This window comes from Vicugna pacos, chromosome 6 (genome assembly GCF_048564905.1).
Source record: "Vicugna pacos chromosome 6, VicPac4, whole genome shotgun sequence".
NCBI lineage: Eukaryota > Metazoa > Chordata > Mammalia > Artiodactyla > Camelidae > Vicugna > Vicugna pacos.
Window position 1 is genome coordinate 1654145 of NC_132992.1, and position 18940 is coordinate 1673084.

At 39.9% G+C, this 18940-nt stretch overlaps 1 protein-coding gene across 4 annotated transcripts in view; it reads right to left on the minus strand.

Moving 5' to 3' along the window:
* Positions 1–4919: 4919 nt before the first annotated feature.
* Positions 4920–18940, minus strand: part of LOC102539081 (ubiquitin carboxyl-terminal hydrolase 3) — a 56966-nt gene continuing 42945 nt past the window's right edge. For 3 of the 4 annotated variants that reach the window (XM_072962183.1, XM_072962186.1, XM_072962185.1), the window contains 4 exons: positions 17678–17791; positions 15340–15486; positions 12060–12140; positions 4920–5026 (listed from right to left, as the gene is read on the minus strand). In XM_072962183.1, coding sequence (XP_072818284.1) covers positions 12104–12140; positions 15340–15486; positions 17678–17791 — 298 coding nt within the window. In that variant the 3' untranslated portion in view covers positions 4920–5026; positions 12060–12103. Of the gene's footprint in view, positions 5027–12059; positions 12141–15335; positions 15487–17677; positions 17792–18940 lie in introns of those variants that run through there. The other variant, XM_072962184.1, reaches the window with a different exon arrangement.

Here is an 18940-nt window from a genome sequence, read left to right on the forward strand (position 1 = left end):
GTCCTGTACTCCTTTTACCTGACAACCCCCCGTCTCTTTCGAGCATCCCCTTGCTAGCTCTCATTTTTAGAAACATTATTATGACAATTTTTAGTCATCCATAGATGGCAGAGCACCGTAACAGGCACCTGGACGAGAGGGAAACACCACCTAGAGTCTATAACTCTTCATCTACTAAGGGATGATGTTTCTGAGATTAACATCACACAGCAAACCATTTCTAAACAAAATGCGAGACAGCCCAACATATTATCAATATTCTAACAGTGCTTTATTAATATATAATAGAACAAGTTTCCAACACTAGATCAATGAAATGACAAGTATGCAAAATATGCTACCATCTATGCTTGTTTAGGTTCTTTTGTTAAACCTACTAGGAAAACAAGTATTTCTAAACCCATTCTAATCTCAACCTACCTCTCTGACAACCTCTTCTGGTGTTTTGCAGCGGACAATGTATTTATGCACTTTTCCAGGGGCAGGTTCCCACAAGACATTCCTGGTGCTGCGAGTCACGTCTTGGAGTTCCAGGTCTCAAGGACTGGGCAAAGGCCCTGGAGATGCAGGACAAATTAGGTCCAGAAGCGGTTCTCAACCACAAAGCTCTAAAGCATCCACACAAGCTTTCAAGAAGTTGTTTGGAGAAAACTTAAAGGTGCGCAGCAGAGTAACAAACTGGTTATGATGACACAAGCACCATGATTCTACCAGGTACAGCTGCATTCTTCTTAAGAAGGCTTCTTAAAAATACGGTAAATTTAAATTTTTATTCCAACTCTAACTTCTCTATGTTAAATTTCTTCTACTCTATTTAAATAAGTCTTATTTGTTGCTCGGCTATAATAAAGCATAATTCACCATTAAGTGTATAGCTCATGTTTCTTTACAGATAGTTACAGCAGTTCAGAAAGAAATCAAAATCGGCGATATGCTCCCTTAAGAATGTTACAGAAAAACAAACGGTTACAAGGGTGAAGGGTGAAGATGAGCTGAACTTCAGCGCAGAAGTCTAAACGGTTGGGAGAAAATCCCCATGAAAAATCCACGACGTTATTGTGGTACAATCTCTGTACAGTAAACTACACATATTTTAGATGCACAATTTGATGAATTTTGACAGATGTGGACACCTATGAAGCCACCACCACAATCAAGAGACCTAACATTTCCACTGGGAGTTTGAAATTTGCACTTGGAGATTTTCTTCTGCTCTCTGAGACATCTCTCAGTCTTTCTAGCTGTCTATCTAACCAAGTTCCTTTGTCTCTTTCAGCTCTGTGCATCTCTCTTCCCGAATCTCTGTCTCCACCTCTGTCCCTTCAGTGTTTTTGTCTCTGTGCCCTCCCATCCTCTGCTGCTGCAGTCCAGACCCACATCCCAACCTAGAACCACACTCATCTCTCCTCGCACCGTGACTCTTGGGACTTCTCCCCCAGCACTCCCAGCACACGCCTCCACCCCTGGCTGGCTCCTCACTCTTCCCATCTGCCACCACTCCACTCCTGCAGACCACCAGCTCCCGAGAGGACCCAACATATACAAGACAATTACTTGCTGTCAATTAACGTCTCCTGCCCCACCTTGCAGGTGCTTCTTTTCTGTCTCACCATGCTTGTCTCATCTCCTTCCCCCGTTGAAGGCTCTTTCCAACATCTTAATTTCCTCAGAAATGTGAGCTGAGATTCTTGACATTTAAGCCATCTCATTCATCCCAGTGTGCCCACCTCAAGAAGCAAGAAACAAAACTAGGCAAGGCCAGGGTCCTAGATGCAATCACTGACACTTTTCAAGAAATAACACCTAAATGCTACTGAAACAAACCAGGAACACAAAAGGGGCTGAGCACACACATGAGAAGTGCAAACCACGAAGGAGTCCATGTGCTCCGTGCTGTCTGTATTATTCATTCCCAACACCTAAGCACAGGACTGGAGTGTCCTAGATGATCAGTATGTTGTGACATTGAGTTTGTTGATTAAATAATTTACTTAACTGAAAGAGATTACTCATATGTGCCACAGAATTTCTACTTCAACAAGAATGTGGAACATCTTGATCTTAAACTTAGTATCTTCCACCAAAACTGCACTCACCAAACATTCCTGTCTCGCCAGTGCTATACACCATCTTTCATGGATCTACAACATAGACTGTAAGATGCTCCAATCCTTTCTGTCTTATTCCCCGACTGACACCTCACCAAAAACAACTGTCAGACACCACTCAAAATCAGGCATGTTTAATACGGAAAGATAAATGCAAATCCTAGAACCAATGCAAGATGCTGCCGCAAGGCTAGAAATTATCTTAATTCTCAAATTTGACTGCAGTAAGTAATTATCCTGTAACTTATGTACAAATGATCAAATTATTGTTGGCATCATCGAGTAGAAGAAACAGCCTAACAAACATGATGTTCACAGCAACAAGGGAAGAAGGAAAACCAGCGACGTCTTACAGGTGACCTCCCTTGTGCTGACAGGTTCGCTGGCGAGGTCACACACGATGGCCTGGACCATGACCGTGTACTCGGTGTTGGCAAAGAGCCCCCTCAGCAGCATGCCGCTCACTGTCAGCCCCACTCGCATCTGCAGATGGACATGCCGAAGGGAGTGAGATGCTCAAATTACACTAACTTGTAACCACTAGATTTTGTTTTCTTTTCCATTATACTTTATCAAAAGATATTGATTACACTTCCCGTGTACACAGTAGGTCTTTGTTGTTTTATCTCTTTTATATATAGTAGTGTGTATCTGCTAATCCCAAACTCCTCATTCTTCCCTCCCCTCTTTCCTATTTGGTAACTGTAAGCTTGTTTTCTGTACCTGTGAGTGTGTTTCTGTTTTGTAAGTTCATTTGTATCATTTTTTTAGATTCCATATGTAAGAGATATCATACAATATTTATCTTTCTCTGTCTGACATAGTTCACTTAGTGTGACAATCTGTATGTAGGTCCTTCCATGTTGCTGCAAATGGCATTGTTTCATTCTTTTTTATGGCTGAGTAATATTCCATTGTGTGTATGTGTATGGATAAAGATGAATATTCCACTTATTTATCCATTCATCTGTCCATAAACATGCACATGAGACAACTTTTATTTTTCATTTCTCTGAACTGCTTTTCCTTTCTCATGCTAGTGTTTCCTAAGATGTGTCATGGGCCACAAATCTAACCTGTTTTTCTATTTCACATGTAAAGATATATAAATGAGTTCGTAAGTCACTGCTGTTTCATGGAGACTCTAAAACAGTGAGGTCTTAGGAAGACCCAAAGATAAAGAAAACAAACATCTCCCACCTCTTTGGGTTTGGTCGGTTCTATGGCATTAATGGGTTCATATAACAAGGTGTATCCAGCAGCCCCTCCCACTGGCTGCCACTGGACCTGCCTGGTGGTAGAGCCAACATCATAAAGATTGAGGCAGACTACAGGGACTGGCACTGTAGGAATGTAAAAGCAGACATCAGTCTAATTCCTCTTACTCTGCTCATTTTTCAATTGCTGTCTCCCACTTAATCATTGATATCTGTACGTACTAAATAGAGAAGGGATTGCTGTGAGAAATCAGTGGGAGTTAATACAATTCTTTCCTTTCCAAAAAAAAAAGCTCCTCAGGCTCATTGTTTATCTCCACCTCATACCCAGGGACTTCATGTTATAACTATTTCACAGAGAAAAGAAGTTTAAACTTAAAACGCCATTCCAGTGAGTCCATATGGCAGCCAGAACAGACCAACCTCCTGAGATTTTGATCTGTTTTTCTGGAACATCTTTAAGTTGATTTTTGTTCTTCAATCAGAGAATTTCATACATAAAAAACCAACACAGTATTTCATTTCATCCTTCTTTTTTAAAAATTTTAAACAAGCGTGCCATATACTAGTAAGTGAAACCTAGGGGACGATGGGCTTTTTGTAGATCAGCCCATGAGGCAGAGTAAAAGGTTTACAGTCTCCTCTTCATGTAGCACCCACACAGCTTTTTATTTTTTGTCCAAAGATTAAGTTTAAGGTTTTAAGGAACTATCAGATTAATCCTGCCCATTATGAAATACATTACTTCCCACCTCTGCTGGTCTAACATGAAAGGAAATGAGAGAAGGGATAAGGACCTAAGAGACCGGGCAGTGAGTAGGGTCAATTCTTGCCTTGGAAAGAGTTACGCCCACTCCTTCCTCTTACGAGCAACCTCCCTCCTTCCCAGAGACCAGCCAAGAAGATGGGAGGAGGAAAGGGTATTTTCATATGGCTTCAGACACCCTACCGGGAAGAGGAGTGAGGAACATCTTGCCCAAAAGCTCTACTCAAAGCCAAAGCCATCAGAGCTTCTCTAGCAAAGGCCAGAGTCCAAAAGGCAGGGGAGAAAAAGGGGAGATCTCACTGCCAGCATGAAGATCTGGCCACGTGCAGCACTGAACCCGGTCATTCCTGCACAGCTGCTCTTCAAGAAAATCCTAGACCCACTCCCTACACGGTCTCTTCCCTTAAGAAGTGGAGAACTACTTGTAGATAGGTCATGGTTAGAGTAAAAGCCATATAGTTTAGGTGCCTAAGCAAATGACATTTTGGGTGTTGACAGCTCTGATTTCATTAATAAATTGTAAGTAATTCTAAAAACGTGAAGAAAAAAAGTGTGTAACTGAGAAGGGTACTTTTCCCCATGAGGTATCTGTGGCCATGACTACCCATTCCACCCCTGGGGCCCCGTGACGGCAGGACCAGTCAGCGCAAGCAGAAAACCACACGGTGTTTGTCGAGCACGAGCAGCGCACTCAGTAACTGTGCGCTGAATGGATACTGAATAAAGGAATGCTTCGGAAGGCTGACAAAAATCCCACATGGACTTTCACCTCTTTATCTTAAAAAATAAAACAAGAAGATCTTTTTTTAAAAAATGGACTTACAGGTTTTTCTGTGTCCTTCATCCTCTACCACTGAAGACATGTCAACAACGCACTCAGTGTCGGGCTTCAGGTCTTTCAGGACTGCGCTACTTTCCAATCGGCTCACGTAAAACTAGGGGGAAAGTTAAAAAATAAAAACAACTTATGTTATCGCTTCCATGTTTTCTACTACAATTGCACTGCAGTAGTTCTGCAACGAGCTTTGAAATTAGATTTTAATGAGGCTCTTGTCATTTGTTTTTGGAAACCACCAGACTACAGTGAGATCTTGGACAATTCACACAATTTATTCTCCCAGCTGCTGCTTATCTGTAAAATGTGTGGGCAAAACTAGATCATCTTCCATGTTCCCTTCCTCCTCTATGATCTTGCATAAACTCATGGATAAATTAAGCATCCTCTAAGAAAATTTAAATTAAAAATTGTATTGCTATTCTGCAACTCTTAGAAACTGTAAGAATTTAAGTCAAGTCCTTTCCTTCTAATTAAGCCCAAACAGAAGTGCCTGCTTACCAAGAAATGGAAAGCACCCTAGACTCAGTTCAGCCCCGTCTCCATGCCTCTTGCTCCTCGCCCAGCACTGTGCTCAGAGCCCTGACAAGGAGGCCCCGAGCTCTCGACCAGGAGGAGGGTGCTGCAGGAGGTGTCTACTCACTGCTTGCCATTCCCCTCCAGAAACTGGGTGGAATTCCACCTTGTATCTACGTACGCTGTCAGAAGGAGGTGCCAGCTCACTCTCAAAGGACAATGCATTTGCTCAGAAATGATAGGTTAGGAGGTGCTTGCAAGTCACCTACTCGTGGAAATAAAGTGCATACGCTTTCTCCACTGTTAAGTAAGGTGATGACATTTAAATTAGGTTGAAAAGAGGGGCGGGTATAGCTCAGTGATAAAGCGTGTGCTTAGCATTCACAAAGTCCTGGGTTCCAGCCCCAGTACCTCCATTAAAATAAGTAAATAAACCTAATTACCTTGCCTCATGAAAAGACAAATTTTTTTAAGTCATACTTTAGAAAAATAAAAAATAAATTAAGTTGAAATGACTTTCCTCTCCATATTTCAAGCTTATAAACATATTCTTTCACATACTAAGTAGTCACAGTAAGTCAGTTTAGAGGCCCAGTCCCAGAAGTCCTCTCTGAATGGACGGTCAAAGGGCTCCTCAGCCTCAGAAGACTCAACCCTGAGCTCATTCTCATTAAAACTTGCTCCCCTTCTTCCGGTTGGCACCCCAAGTTTATCAGTCACCTAGAGCTCAAAACCTCTGAATCATCCTTGAATACTTTCTCCTTCTCTTTAACCTGGTACATGTATCAATAAATGACTGGGGTCCTGACAGTTCCACCGCCTCTATCACTTGGCACCACCCAAGTTCACTGCCCTCATTGTCATTTTGATTATCTATATTCATGTCTTATCTCCTTAACTGCAAGTTATGCTCCGTGCGGACAGAACTGGTTTCTTACTCACATCTAGTTCCCTGACAAGATCTAATTCAGCGATAAAAGCAGCTGACCATTTTCTCATCCAAAACAGAGGAAGAACCACCAAATTTTCTAAAACTTGGTAAGATTCTACTGCCTGTGATTGTTTTCCCTGTGGAAACCAGTATAGGTGAGATGACTAATGCAGAAATATATTTGGAGTAAATATTAATGAAAATAGAAATATTCAGTTCAGTAAGACCATTAGAAAGATGTCCCAAATAATCATTATAGGAGAACTGATCCAATGACTTCATGAGCATGCCTTTCATTCTCAAATAAATCCATTCTACTTTCTTTGTAAGCCAAAGCTGGGAAAAAGCATTTCCATTCTTAGTGTATCCTAATCTTAATTGTACCAAATTATCAAGCAATTTTACTGCCTGGGAAACTAAATGGATGCAACTAGTACACAGTGTGTATTAAAAAAAATTTTTTCAAACAGATAAAAGACGTTTTCATCCACATTCAAAGTTCTGACTAAATAAAACTACAACTCTCTTAGCTAATCCAGGGAGGAGGGGGAGGAGGAGGGGGAGGAGGGGGAGGAAGAGGCAGCTTTTTCCCCCTTACCTATGCCCAGAACAGAGATCTGCTTCCACAGGCCTTGACTAGGGGCTTATTGGTGGGAGGAGATGGTGCCTACCCACAGCTGGTTTTTAAATTAAAATATCCTTAACTGTGGTTATTTCTGTACAGTAGGCTTATAAAGGATGTTTATTTTCCTTTGTGCTCTTTTAAATTGTCCCTAAGTTCTAGAATACACATAAAAACATTTTTCCTTCCTTGATCAAAACATACACACACAAACACCTCTTTAAAAGGAAGATTGCCTAGATACAACACCTCCTCAACACTCACAGCTTCGGCAACTGCCGTTTTCACTATCCGAAAAGTCTGAATGGCCCTGAAATGCATTACTTCAATATTTTGCAGCTTCATGAATATGAATCTCACCTCAGAGCTCATAGGTAGAAGTGAGTCCCGTGGCCAGGGGACAGTCCCCTAGGCACCCAGCACCCACATCTCAGCCCAGCTTTGTTCTCTATGTACCTTCACGTCTCTCATGAAGGATCTGAGGAAACTGCTTGATCTTTTCATTAGTACTTTACTGTGCTTCATGAGGGAATAAAATATATTTATGCACCATGGTTTTTGAAACACCTAACATTGTTCAAGGTTTCAGGACATACATTTTACAAGCGTCAGTCTCCCACAGTATATGAACGGTTAAACAGCATCCCTGTGGAGGACAGGGAGTAACACTGGTTTGTTGAAGCTGCTAGATGAGTTTATGCACTACATAAATTTAACAAAGCAGTAAGTGAAAAGTATTCATACACAATCCACATCTTGTTTCATTCCCCCAAAACAAATATAAAAAGGTGATACAATACGTCAAAAAAAAAAAAACTCGAATATGAAAGAGATGAAAAGATAGCCCCAGGTCCACTGCTCTCCTACTCCCCGCTGAGGTCATCACTGTGAGCAGAAGGCGTACACTGCTGAAGAATTTTAATGCACATATTTTTTCCACCCTTATACAAATGGTAGAATTCATGGAGTAATCCTATTCATATTCCATGGATAGTGTTTTTTACTCTACAGTATTTTATACCTACCTTTCTGTGGCCTAGCTGTTGATCAGTTTTATCTTTCTTAAATTCCACAAGATACTAAACCAGGGCCCTACTGGTGGACACTGTTTCCATGAATATCTTTTACATACGTTACTGTCCACATTCACAAGGGAAACGACTATGCCTAAAAAAACACCTGTTAAAAATGGTGATCACCACCCTCTGAAAACAACTGTGCCAACTCATACTCCTTCCATCAGTATGAGAGCGCCCACTTCCCTGAACCGTCACTAACAATGGATTCATCTACATCGTTTTGACCAATTTTGCTTCACTTACATTTTCTTGAATAAGTGAGACTCAGTATTTTCTTCAGATGTAAATTGACCACGTGCATTTCTCCTCCTTATTCATGTATTTGCCCAACTACTTTTTTTCATATATACATTACAAATATTTGTTTCAAGTTTATCATCTTTTTCTACTTTTGTTTACGGCATCGTTTACCATTATGCAGTTAAATCTATGCATTTCTGGCCTTGGTGATATACTTGGAAGGATCTCCCTCCGACAACAAGATCAAAAAAGATGTTTTCCTATAATGTCCCTGTGGTTTTATTTTTCACACTAAATCCTGAAACCTCTCATTACTTTGGGAAGATATGAGTTAGGGATGAAATTCATGTTTCCCACATAAATTGTCATTTACAGTAATACCATTTATTGACTACTTTCTTCTTTCCTCCACTGATTTGAAATTCTTCCTTTGCCGTATAACACATCCCCACCTACACATTCCTGCCCAGCACCTGCTGCTTTAGTACTTCTAGGCCATGACTTGCTTCATCTCTGCCCTGCTCCATTATGTTTAAAACTTTTTTAGTCTCTCTTAACAATATCTGTGTATGGAAGAAATGCTTAAGTAATTAGAATAAGTTTAGGGAGTAATTTTGGGGAAAACTGACATCTCTGTCATGTTGGGTCTTCTCACCCAAGAACATGCCATGGCTCTGTCTGTCCTGTAACGCTTTATAATTTGTTCATCGGGGTCTTGCATAGTTCTCATTAACTGTATTCTTCAGTACTCTGAGCTTTCACTGCAACTGCGAATAGGATCCTTTGCTATATACAGGAAAGCAATTGTTTTGCCTATTAATTTTCTATTTGGCCAGCTGACTAAACGTTTTAGCTCCATGTTAACAACTTATTTATCCAATTAGTATCTGTATTTAATTTTTAATTGAAGGCTGGAAAGGCAGACTTCCTGCTCAGCCCTGCTCTCCAGAGACAGCTACTGTGACACATTCCTCCCCACTTCCAGCTGATCCTCCTGAAACGTTCTAGGTGTGTCGATACCTTGGTCTTTCCTCTTCAGTATTTATTCTTGGTTCTTTTCGTCATCTAGTGCCTCGTCCCTCACTCAGATTCCTGACTGTAATGGAAAGTCATTAGTGCACCACTAGTAGTTATGACATGGATAATCCATGTCTATTTCTATAATAACAGCACGTTTTTTCTTCTAATATTAGAAAGTATGATTTTTGGGGAGAAAAAAATTAAAATGCCCAAATGTAGATTTTGATAAAATTCCAAATCCATTACTGATTAAATCAGTCTTGCATTATTGGAATACATCCTCCCTGGTTTCCATTGCTTTAGTACAGCACTAAATTCTATTTGCTAGCATTTTACCTAGGATTCTTTGATTTATATAGTATTAGTAAGAATAAGCGACATTCTCTTTCCTTTTTGATGATATCAGTTAGGTTTTTAGACCTGGGGTTATTTTAACCTGTCTTACTACGCATCCTTTCAAAGTTAAATAATTTCAGATGCCAGAGGTCTTTCTCACCATTACTTTTCCTTTTTAAATGAAAGCTAACTTTAACAATTACAGATCCAAAAAGCACACAAGAAATTCTTGCCAAGCAGACTTATAAGCATGTAAAAGCAAAACACTTATCAGGTAATCACACATCTCCATCCCCATTTAGTAAAGAAATGGGCATCAGTCAACTCTAATTCATCACACTCTGCATTGTCCAAGAAAAAATCAGAGCTCTTAACTGATATTAGTGGTAAACAAAAAGAGAATGCAGCACTACCAGACCCTATCATACACTTTTTAAAGCGGACAGTAAGCTCTTCAACAAAATAAAAATCAAATCCGACAGTCCACAGGAAAGCCAGCTGAGATACAGGAGACACGTTTCCAGCCAAACCTAAACACCTCAGGGTGGTCTGGGCCTCCTGACACGAATACCAGTCACATCAGATGCCAAGAAGAACACTACTTGGGATGTGAGGCGAATGCCATCTGCCACTGTCCTGTATGTAGCCCCAGTCAGCCACCTCGGGAAGCTGTCAGACATGCTCCTTGGTGCCCTCAAGAAAGGAAAGTCTCCCATGAGAGCACTCAGGGATAAGCATAAGTGAAATGCTACGGAAGGCAGTAAGAACCATGTATAGGACCAACCTGGGATGGGGGTGGGGGACTCAGCACAGAAGGAAGGAAGGAAAGAATCCTGAACAAGTGAGTGTCTCTGGGTCTTCCAACCAAAACCCATCTGGACTAACTGGATTTTGTTAAACATGAGGAAATAGTTTTCAAATACATGCATATATATAGAATATATATGTTATTGTATTTATATATAAAGGGACATTATTTTTTGTAGTAACATCAGTATTACTGTTCTTAACAAAATTATCAGATGAAGTCATAATTTAATTTAGACTATATAGTGGGAAGCTAATTGCTGAAAATACTTACTTTTCACAGATTTCCCCTCTCAATGACCAAATGTTTGTTTTATGGTTCAGTTAGCCTATATTCATGTGCCATAAATATAAAGGGAAAGTGGTGACATTTGCTATCAAGTACACTGTGATATTTTCTTAATCTCAAATAGGCCACAAAAAAGAGCTTTGGAGAAACATACTGTAGCCACGTATTTTAGGAGGAAGAGGAGTGGATGGGGGCTTCCTTAAATTTCTTCTGTACTTCTGCTCAAAAGAGACAATCAACACTGTTGGATAGGTGGGGAACACACTAAAAGCATCTGCAAAGTGTATTCAGGTACATTTTGCAGGGTAACTTGATTCCAGAGCAGCACTGTCCAATAGAACTTTGTGCAGAAACGGAAACGTTCTGCGTCTGTGCTGATCGGTAGAACAGCCACTAGCTGCACGTGGTTACTGAGCACTCTAAATGTGGCTAGTGTAACTGAGCAACCCAATTTTAAATTTTAATAGGCATCTGTGACTCACAGTTGCCATACTGGACAGTGCAGTTTTAGATCAATAGAATCTTCTATTTTCTAAGAAAATATTATATTATATGTTTATTAATCATTATGACAAAACTCCCTAAAACAGTTGAAGAGGAAAAGAAAATTACTTACAGTGGACAAGCAATTCAAGGTAGGAATTCTGTTATCTGCCTTTAGTGCAGAGGTGCTTAATGAGAATGCACACTAGATACTCTATCTTTTTTCTATCCTAGTTTCTTTTTATGAATGAAGAGAAAACATAGTCATGTTAGTGGTTGGTCACGGGCAGGTCTTTTGCCTTGACTAAGCAGTTAATACTCATCAAGGGAAAACGTTTGTTTCAAAGTATCTCAACGTAAATGTGAATTTTAATAATCTTGCAATTAAAAGCAAGGCCTCAGGCTTAACCAACAGCTGTATCATCACTAGAGTTCTCAAATTATTAGTCATACAACAGATTAAATGTCACAGAAGTATTCTTTCTTTCTCTTGGCTTCTAGTGGAATATCCAGAGAATAAACTGTTTCATTAGATCAGAAAAAGTTTTACTATAGACTTTCAAGTTTAAAATTAGTATCTAAAAAGAGGAGAAAGGTGAGAAATGTTTAGTTTGACCTAAAATCTCTGGCAGGCATTCTTGCGAAACCGAATTTTTTTTGCTAGAAAGTGACATTCAAGTTTCACTTTTGTTAAGTTATAACACAAATTCATCAGAGCAGTTAACAACACAGCACATGTGGATGGAGCTTAGAAATCTGTCCAGCTACTCAAGGGGGGAAACGAATTCTAGACCGTTAAAGTATCTTTACCTCGTAACGAACAAACTGGTCCATTTTTTTGATTCTTGGAGCGCTTACTTCTGAACTGACTTGGAATATCTAATGAAAGGTCTTAAAAAGAAAGGAAAATAGAGGACTGTTAAAAGCTTATAACTACACTCAAAATACATCAGTTTTTGAAATTATTTTTTAACATTTATCTCTTTACTGCCTTCATTTTCAAAGGAAACATTACAGTTATTATTTTAATACACTATCATGCATCCAGATGTAAAATAGGAATGGATCAAAGTTTCTAGATTCTGTCCCACATATGAGGCAGTTAACTTCATTTTGGAGAATGCCTCCGAATATTGCCGTGATGACTGTAGATGCTCCATTTCTAAAGAAAATCAACACACAGGAAACTCAGTAAAAAACCTAAATGTGTCTAAGAGCTCCTACAGGTGACTCCCTTTGGGGGGACATATACATCATATATACTCATTTAAATTTTAAAAATACAAAACTTTCAAAGCTCTAATAGATGTATACGAAATAAAAGGTATAAGCCACTGACTGGCCTTCCCCCAGCCCTCTTTCAGTCTCACCACTTTCTCCACGAGCAACACTGAACGCTTGCCGTTACTAACAAGCAGATCACGCACATGCCTGTTCTCAGGGCAGGCGGGCCCCTTTCTTCCCAAGCGTACCCTCAGGAAAGAGGGGGCTGTACACTGCAGCCTTTGCAAAGCCTCCTATTACTCAGGCAGCTCTCTCACTTTACTCTGAACAACAACTTCCATCAAAGGTGGTTTTAGATTTTTGAGATGGTCAGATTTGGGGCGGGGGTAAACAAATTTAATACATATTTAGTAATTACTGATGGAGGTATCAGTTTACAGTTGGAGTGCCAGGTGTTACTGTCAACAAGCCTTTTAAAAAGCTCACTTAAAACACTATTATAATTCCACCATTATCCCCATTTCTCAGACCAGGAAGCTGAGGTTCAAAGGTTAAGTAACCTGGTCCAAGTTCACACAGCTGGTCTGACATGAGCACCTACTCTTAACATTGCGCTCCTTCTCTGAACTGAACCAATATTAATGGATACTGAGGATGCTTCATTAACAGGACTGCAGCAGACACATACCCTCACCTAGTGCACTAACACACATGACGGCACTTCTGCAGTTACTTAGGCCTGTGATTTGCTCTTTTTTCTTAACAGCAATTTGAGGTGGTTTCTGTCACTTATAATCAGTAACACTTCCAGCACACTGAACTGTACTGTGAGTTGCTCCAAGCTAAACCTACTGCAGAGAGAGACAAAACCTACCCAAGCAATTCTCTTCTTTTTAAAGTTTGCTTCCTCTTCTAGGAAAGGGCTTCCTTCCTTACTGGCAGAAGAAATATAATGGCTTTTTTTTCTTAAAAGTTGTTCATAAGATATATGGCTTTAGTTAATTAAAAAGGGAGGATACATTAGGAGTTACAGGATATAGTGGCTATTTCAGGTTTTAGATCTAATGGCTGTCATAAACCAAGGATACATTTTTTAAAAAACTACTGAAAATAAAGGGCCTGTGACTGATCCGTTCATACTGATGTTCACATACACGGCTGCCTTTAATTAAAACGGAAACTGCCTTATTACAAAAACAATACATTTAAACTCCGTGTACTTCTTCCTTTAGAATTGCTTCCTCTGAAAAAAAGACATTAATCAAGTCTTGGCCATCTGACGTGTATGACATTAATTTTAGGTATACAATGACTGAAAACAAGATCTGCAGCTGATTTCAAAATCGCTGCTCCATTTGTTATACTGCACACCAAGAGTGTTTCCATACTGGCTACTTGGACAGGCTGTTATGCTGCGAAGGTCCTTTTTATTGGCACTAATGATTTTCTACACATTAAAAAAACCATCTGCCATTTATGTCTACCACCCCCACCCCCACCTTCAGTAGGGCTGGATGTGTTTATACAAGTAAATAAATACTGCACAGGAAATCTGTTTTTGTAGTTTTAGCAAATACAATCCTGATCCTCAAATGTATCCAGTGAATTTAAGAAAATATAAGGAAACCTCATTTTGAATATCTGACATTAATTTTTTGTTCCTAACTCACTAAAGGAATGTACAATTACTATTCTTGAAAATACTATAAGAATTAATATTGAAAACTCATTAGTTACTGAAAGGATACCTTGTAAATGTCACACGCTCACTCCAACAGGGCACCTGGGTGTCAAATAATAAAGACCCCCCCCACTTCACACAGACTGTCTGTGATAGAACCCAGCCTAATCTCCCCTGGGCCGGAGCGCACCAGCATCAAGGTACAGAGTGGTTTTCACTGACTGCCGTGTGTAATTTGGTGCTGGCAGCAAGGACAGTGCCCCCAGGTCACAGGCCCCTTCCCTTCTGTACTGGAGTCTAATGCGAATCTCAGCCACAGGACCTGGAGGGCCAAGCATTTGAAGAAGTAGGCAGTTCTTAGTGCCCGCTGACAAGGCCAGGGTCGCTGTGAGATTGCTCTCTGATTAAAAAGCCCCATCTCACATGAAATCTGATTTGTGGACGGCCAGGCAGTAATACTGCAGCCGCCCCTGTATATTACTTACTCTTTCGCTCTTTCTTTGGGGAGTCTGCCTTATACGTTCCTTTCCTGCACAGGTCAATGTAAAACTTTTTTTTTTATCTGAGCAATAGGAGACTACAATTAACCAAAATCCAAGCTGAAATACAACTCAACTATCCCTTCCTCAAGCAAAACAAACATTCTGAACTCCATGTACATTTGGGGGCCTTAGTACCTGGGAAAGCTAACTAAAAGGTCTGTTTTGTTCATATTGAGAGGCAAGAAAGAATTCTGAAAACGTACAAATGCCTCAATTTGATTAAAAAACAGACATATTCTAGGAAAATTTGAGTCCAAAATGAGGCTTTAGGAAAATTCACATTGAAAATATTGTAAGCTTTCGTTATCAGTGAACAAATTATTTCAGTATATGAAAATTAAGTTGCCTACCTATTATTCAGTACATTTGGAGGAAAATTTTTAAATACATAAATTGTAAATAAGTTAAAATAATTTATAGTAAATAACAATCTAGCTACACCAAGATGGAAATAATTACAAGATGCCTCTGGTCTAGAAGCAGGAGACATGTGTTAGTCCACTTGGTCACAAAGTTCAAGTGCACAAAAGTTTCAGCAGAGGTCCAGGAACATTCTCCGCTGTCCATTACAAATGCAATAAACTATAACAGCCATAGGAATGCCTCAAGTCTTCCTAGAAAGCAAAAGGAAGCCAAATCTTACATGCAATGTTTGTTACTTGCAGACACAGCAGAATTCTCCTGCAGCATTGCTGAGCGGGAAATCCCGTTGAAACCGCCCTGGAGTTCCAAGTGCAGGTGGTCGAGCAGGTAGCGCATGAACTCGTGGGCGTCCTGCTGCTGATGGCCCCTTGGAGCAAACAGAAACTGTCAGTCCCCGTGCGGCCCCGTGGGCCCCGCTGGAGCGGGAGGGCAGCGCGCCCAGAAGGGCTGCTGCTCAGAGCTCAGGGAGGCTCCCTGCTCCTTCCTCCACGTGTTATACATTAAATTCTCTTCAAGAAAGAGTTCTATAACTTAAAAACAAGTCTGAAAATACGAACTACAACCAGAATTTCCCTCAATACATATTTTCCCCCTTTCCTTAAGTTTCTTCTGGAAATTATAAATTATGGAAATGATCTGCCTAATCAATGGAACTTAAATCAGAAGTCAATTTAGCATTTAGCATTTCATAAATGTTTCTAAACTATTTAGCAACTAAATATCAACATATGTTCAAGCATTTCTTATAAGATTATTATGAATAAAATGCTAAAATTCAGTCAAAAGTATTCAAAGTTAATAGTTCCTTTCGATATCCAAGGAGGTGCTTTAAACTTTTTCAACACAACTTTTTTTTCGTAACTCAAAGGTAAGATTAGTATTTCCGGTCACATCTCAAATTCTATCACACATAAAAATGTTTTTTTCTCTTACCAAAATAACCTAGTGTCTAAGCATTTTCTAAAATGGATCATGAAAATTAGGACCTTGTAGTTACACCAATTTGCATTTTCATCAAACACACATCCATCCCTTTTTAAAACAATCTGCCACTGTGCATTAACAAGTATATGGACTTGTACTTGCATAAATAATATACATTATCCAAGTATATGTGCTTGTACAAGTAATGTACATTGTACATTAACAAGTATATCCAACCACACCATGATTCTCTTGATTCTCTTTTCTTGTATCAAAATACATTATTTTCTTATGTTCCCTTTACCATTAGAAACACATTTTTTCACCTACAGGAGATCATGGAACACTCAGCTGTTTTATAAAGGTTTATAAAGATAAGTTACAGGCATCTGTTTCAATTTGTGACCTTCCCCAGACAACAAAAAGCCTCTATTTCTAAGACTAGGAAGTGCTTTGATTCTGACTAAACAGAAGTTATTTTTATATAATAATAAAATAGAAATATTAAATCTCTATCAACAGTCTGAATAGGTGATTGTTAGAAATTTTCTAATAAATCTGAGCCTGATTAATGGTAACTTAACAGTCATTTCTACCTTTCTATTTAGAGTCAAGAAATTCTATGATTCTTGCAAAATTAGTCTCACCTGAGAGGGGATTTAAATGACATCAAACATAAAAGAAGTTTCCTTCACAACAAAGACCAGGGTAATGAGAGTCAACTACATCTGATCCTCAAGGCTAGACTCTTCAGTAAGGCAACAAATCACAGTCCTTTAAAGTTGTTACCCTTTAAACATTTCTCCAAACTATCAATACATCTAAACCACTGTTAGGCAATATAGCCAGACACATTGCTGTCTCACTACAGCATGCTGTTTAAAAAGAAGGAGAGAGATGTACTTCAGGTGCCAAAACCATGACTAGGAAGAACCACGACTTGCTTCACAAGGATAAAATCAGCAGAAGGTGGCAAAGGCTGCTGTCAAACACCTGCAGGGCCTCAAATCTGCTGACACCTGATTCCCCACAGGGATGACCAGCCTAGGGCAAGAGGGCACGTCCTCTAACAGCACGGCTGGCTGCCCACTCACACAAGACTATACAGAGAACGTAGAAAACACGGTGACTTTACAGCCACATTAGAAGGTGACCCTGGTCATCGTGCTACCTCCTGGAAAGTGAATCCCAGTGGACTTCACTCGTCTTCTAAGGTCTTCAGAATCCAGAACAGTGAATACAATACCAGTTTTATACTGACTACATGTGGAATTTCTTTTAAGTTGAAATAACAATATAGTGTACGATGATAATTATTGCTTACAAGATTTTGAAAGAATCAAGGAAAATGTGTCCAGTTTGTTTTCCAAAGGCACATAAATTATTTAGAAGGGCTTTGGTTTTATACAACAAAATGTCCTACCCTCTAGTTAAAGACATTTCTAAGGTCTACCTATTATTTATATAAACACATTTATCTAGTTGAATATATCGAACTTCTGCTCTTCTTTTAAAAAGCCAACACACACTAGCCTTTATTGTTTAGAATACCACCACTTTGTTGGAAATTGTCTCAGGAACAGAGTAAGGACTAATATTAATATTTCAAATAGCCCTCATTACATAATACTTACCTCAAATTCGGCATAATCCTCCAAACAACATAAAATAAGGACTCTGGGCTAAAAGCAGTCTGGCTACCCTGCCATGAAGCACACAGTGTCTTTCTAAACTCTTCCACCAAAGACCTGGAAAAGAGGAAGGGATGATGGTTCCCTTAACATTTAGTGAGAGGCTACTATTTCAATACACAATGTTCAGTTGTCTGAAATTCGTAATAAAAAATGAAGACATAAAAAGGCTGTGGTCTCTTCTGAACGAAGTCTGACAGTTAAGTAATAGCATCTCAAAAACCCACATAAACAGCAGTAATTACTGACAAAACTAGTTTTTTAACGTATAGTGAACTCTGAGTTTGCCAAGTACTGTCATACTTGTAGAATAAACCAATGGGTAGGTTACAAACCAATTAGTTAAGAATGTTCATTTTAAAAAACTTAAAATAAGGAACAGCATCTTTCTTCTTCTCCTTCTCGTCGTCGTCTTCTCCATTTTTCCTTCTTAGCCCTCACTAGGAGCACTCTTCCCAGACCTCAGTGTGTGACCATCTGCTCATCTCTGCCTCAGAGAGTTCATCTGGACTCAAGGATCAACATTCAAGTTTATACCAATGACTCTCAAAGCCAAATCTGAAAGCCAGATTTTTTCGTCACCGCTTTGATTCAGGAGTCTCCCAGTTCCAACAGGAATTCTCTACTGCATGTCCTCTTGTCTCTTGAGAAGCAGTGTGCACTAAACCTGCTCTCTGCATCCTCCCTGCTGTCCCTCTATATCCGATCGCCCCTTCTCTCACAGGAATACAACTTCCATTTTCTCCTTTGAACGTGTCCAACTTCTGAGAAATTTCCTTAAAGAGAAAGAGTAGCCCTTCTTGTTAAGCCCTTCCTTCTTCCTTCTAGCTAGAATGAGGACGAAATGCTGCTGCTCCAGCATCACCCTGGACTCTGGATGAGAGCCTCACCCCAGGGAGGGTGCAGCAGAGCGCCAGAAGGAGCCTGATGGTCGTGTGAAATAAACCTAGATGGATAACCTCCAACTTGACGTGAGAAAATAAACCACGAAAGTTCAAGTCACTGTCAGTCTTGGTTTTCTGTGCACGGAGGTCAACTGATAAACGTCCACTTCAGACCGTGTCCGTCACTTCAGCTGCCGTACTCACGGACACCTGCCCGATGCCCCCGAGGATCTCAACCCCCGTCATCCAACAGGTTCGTGTCTCTTACTTCCCAGCCCCTGAACCCTCTTCCTGTGTTTGAGGAGCCCCACTGAAGGGTCTT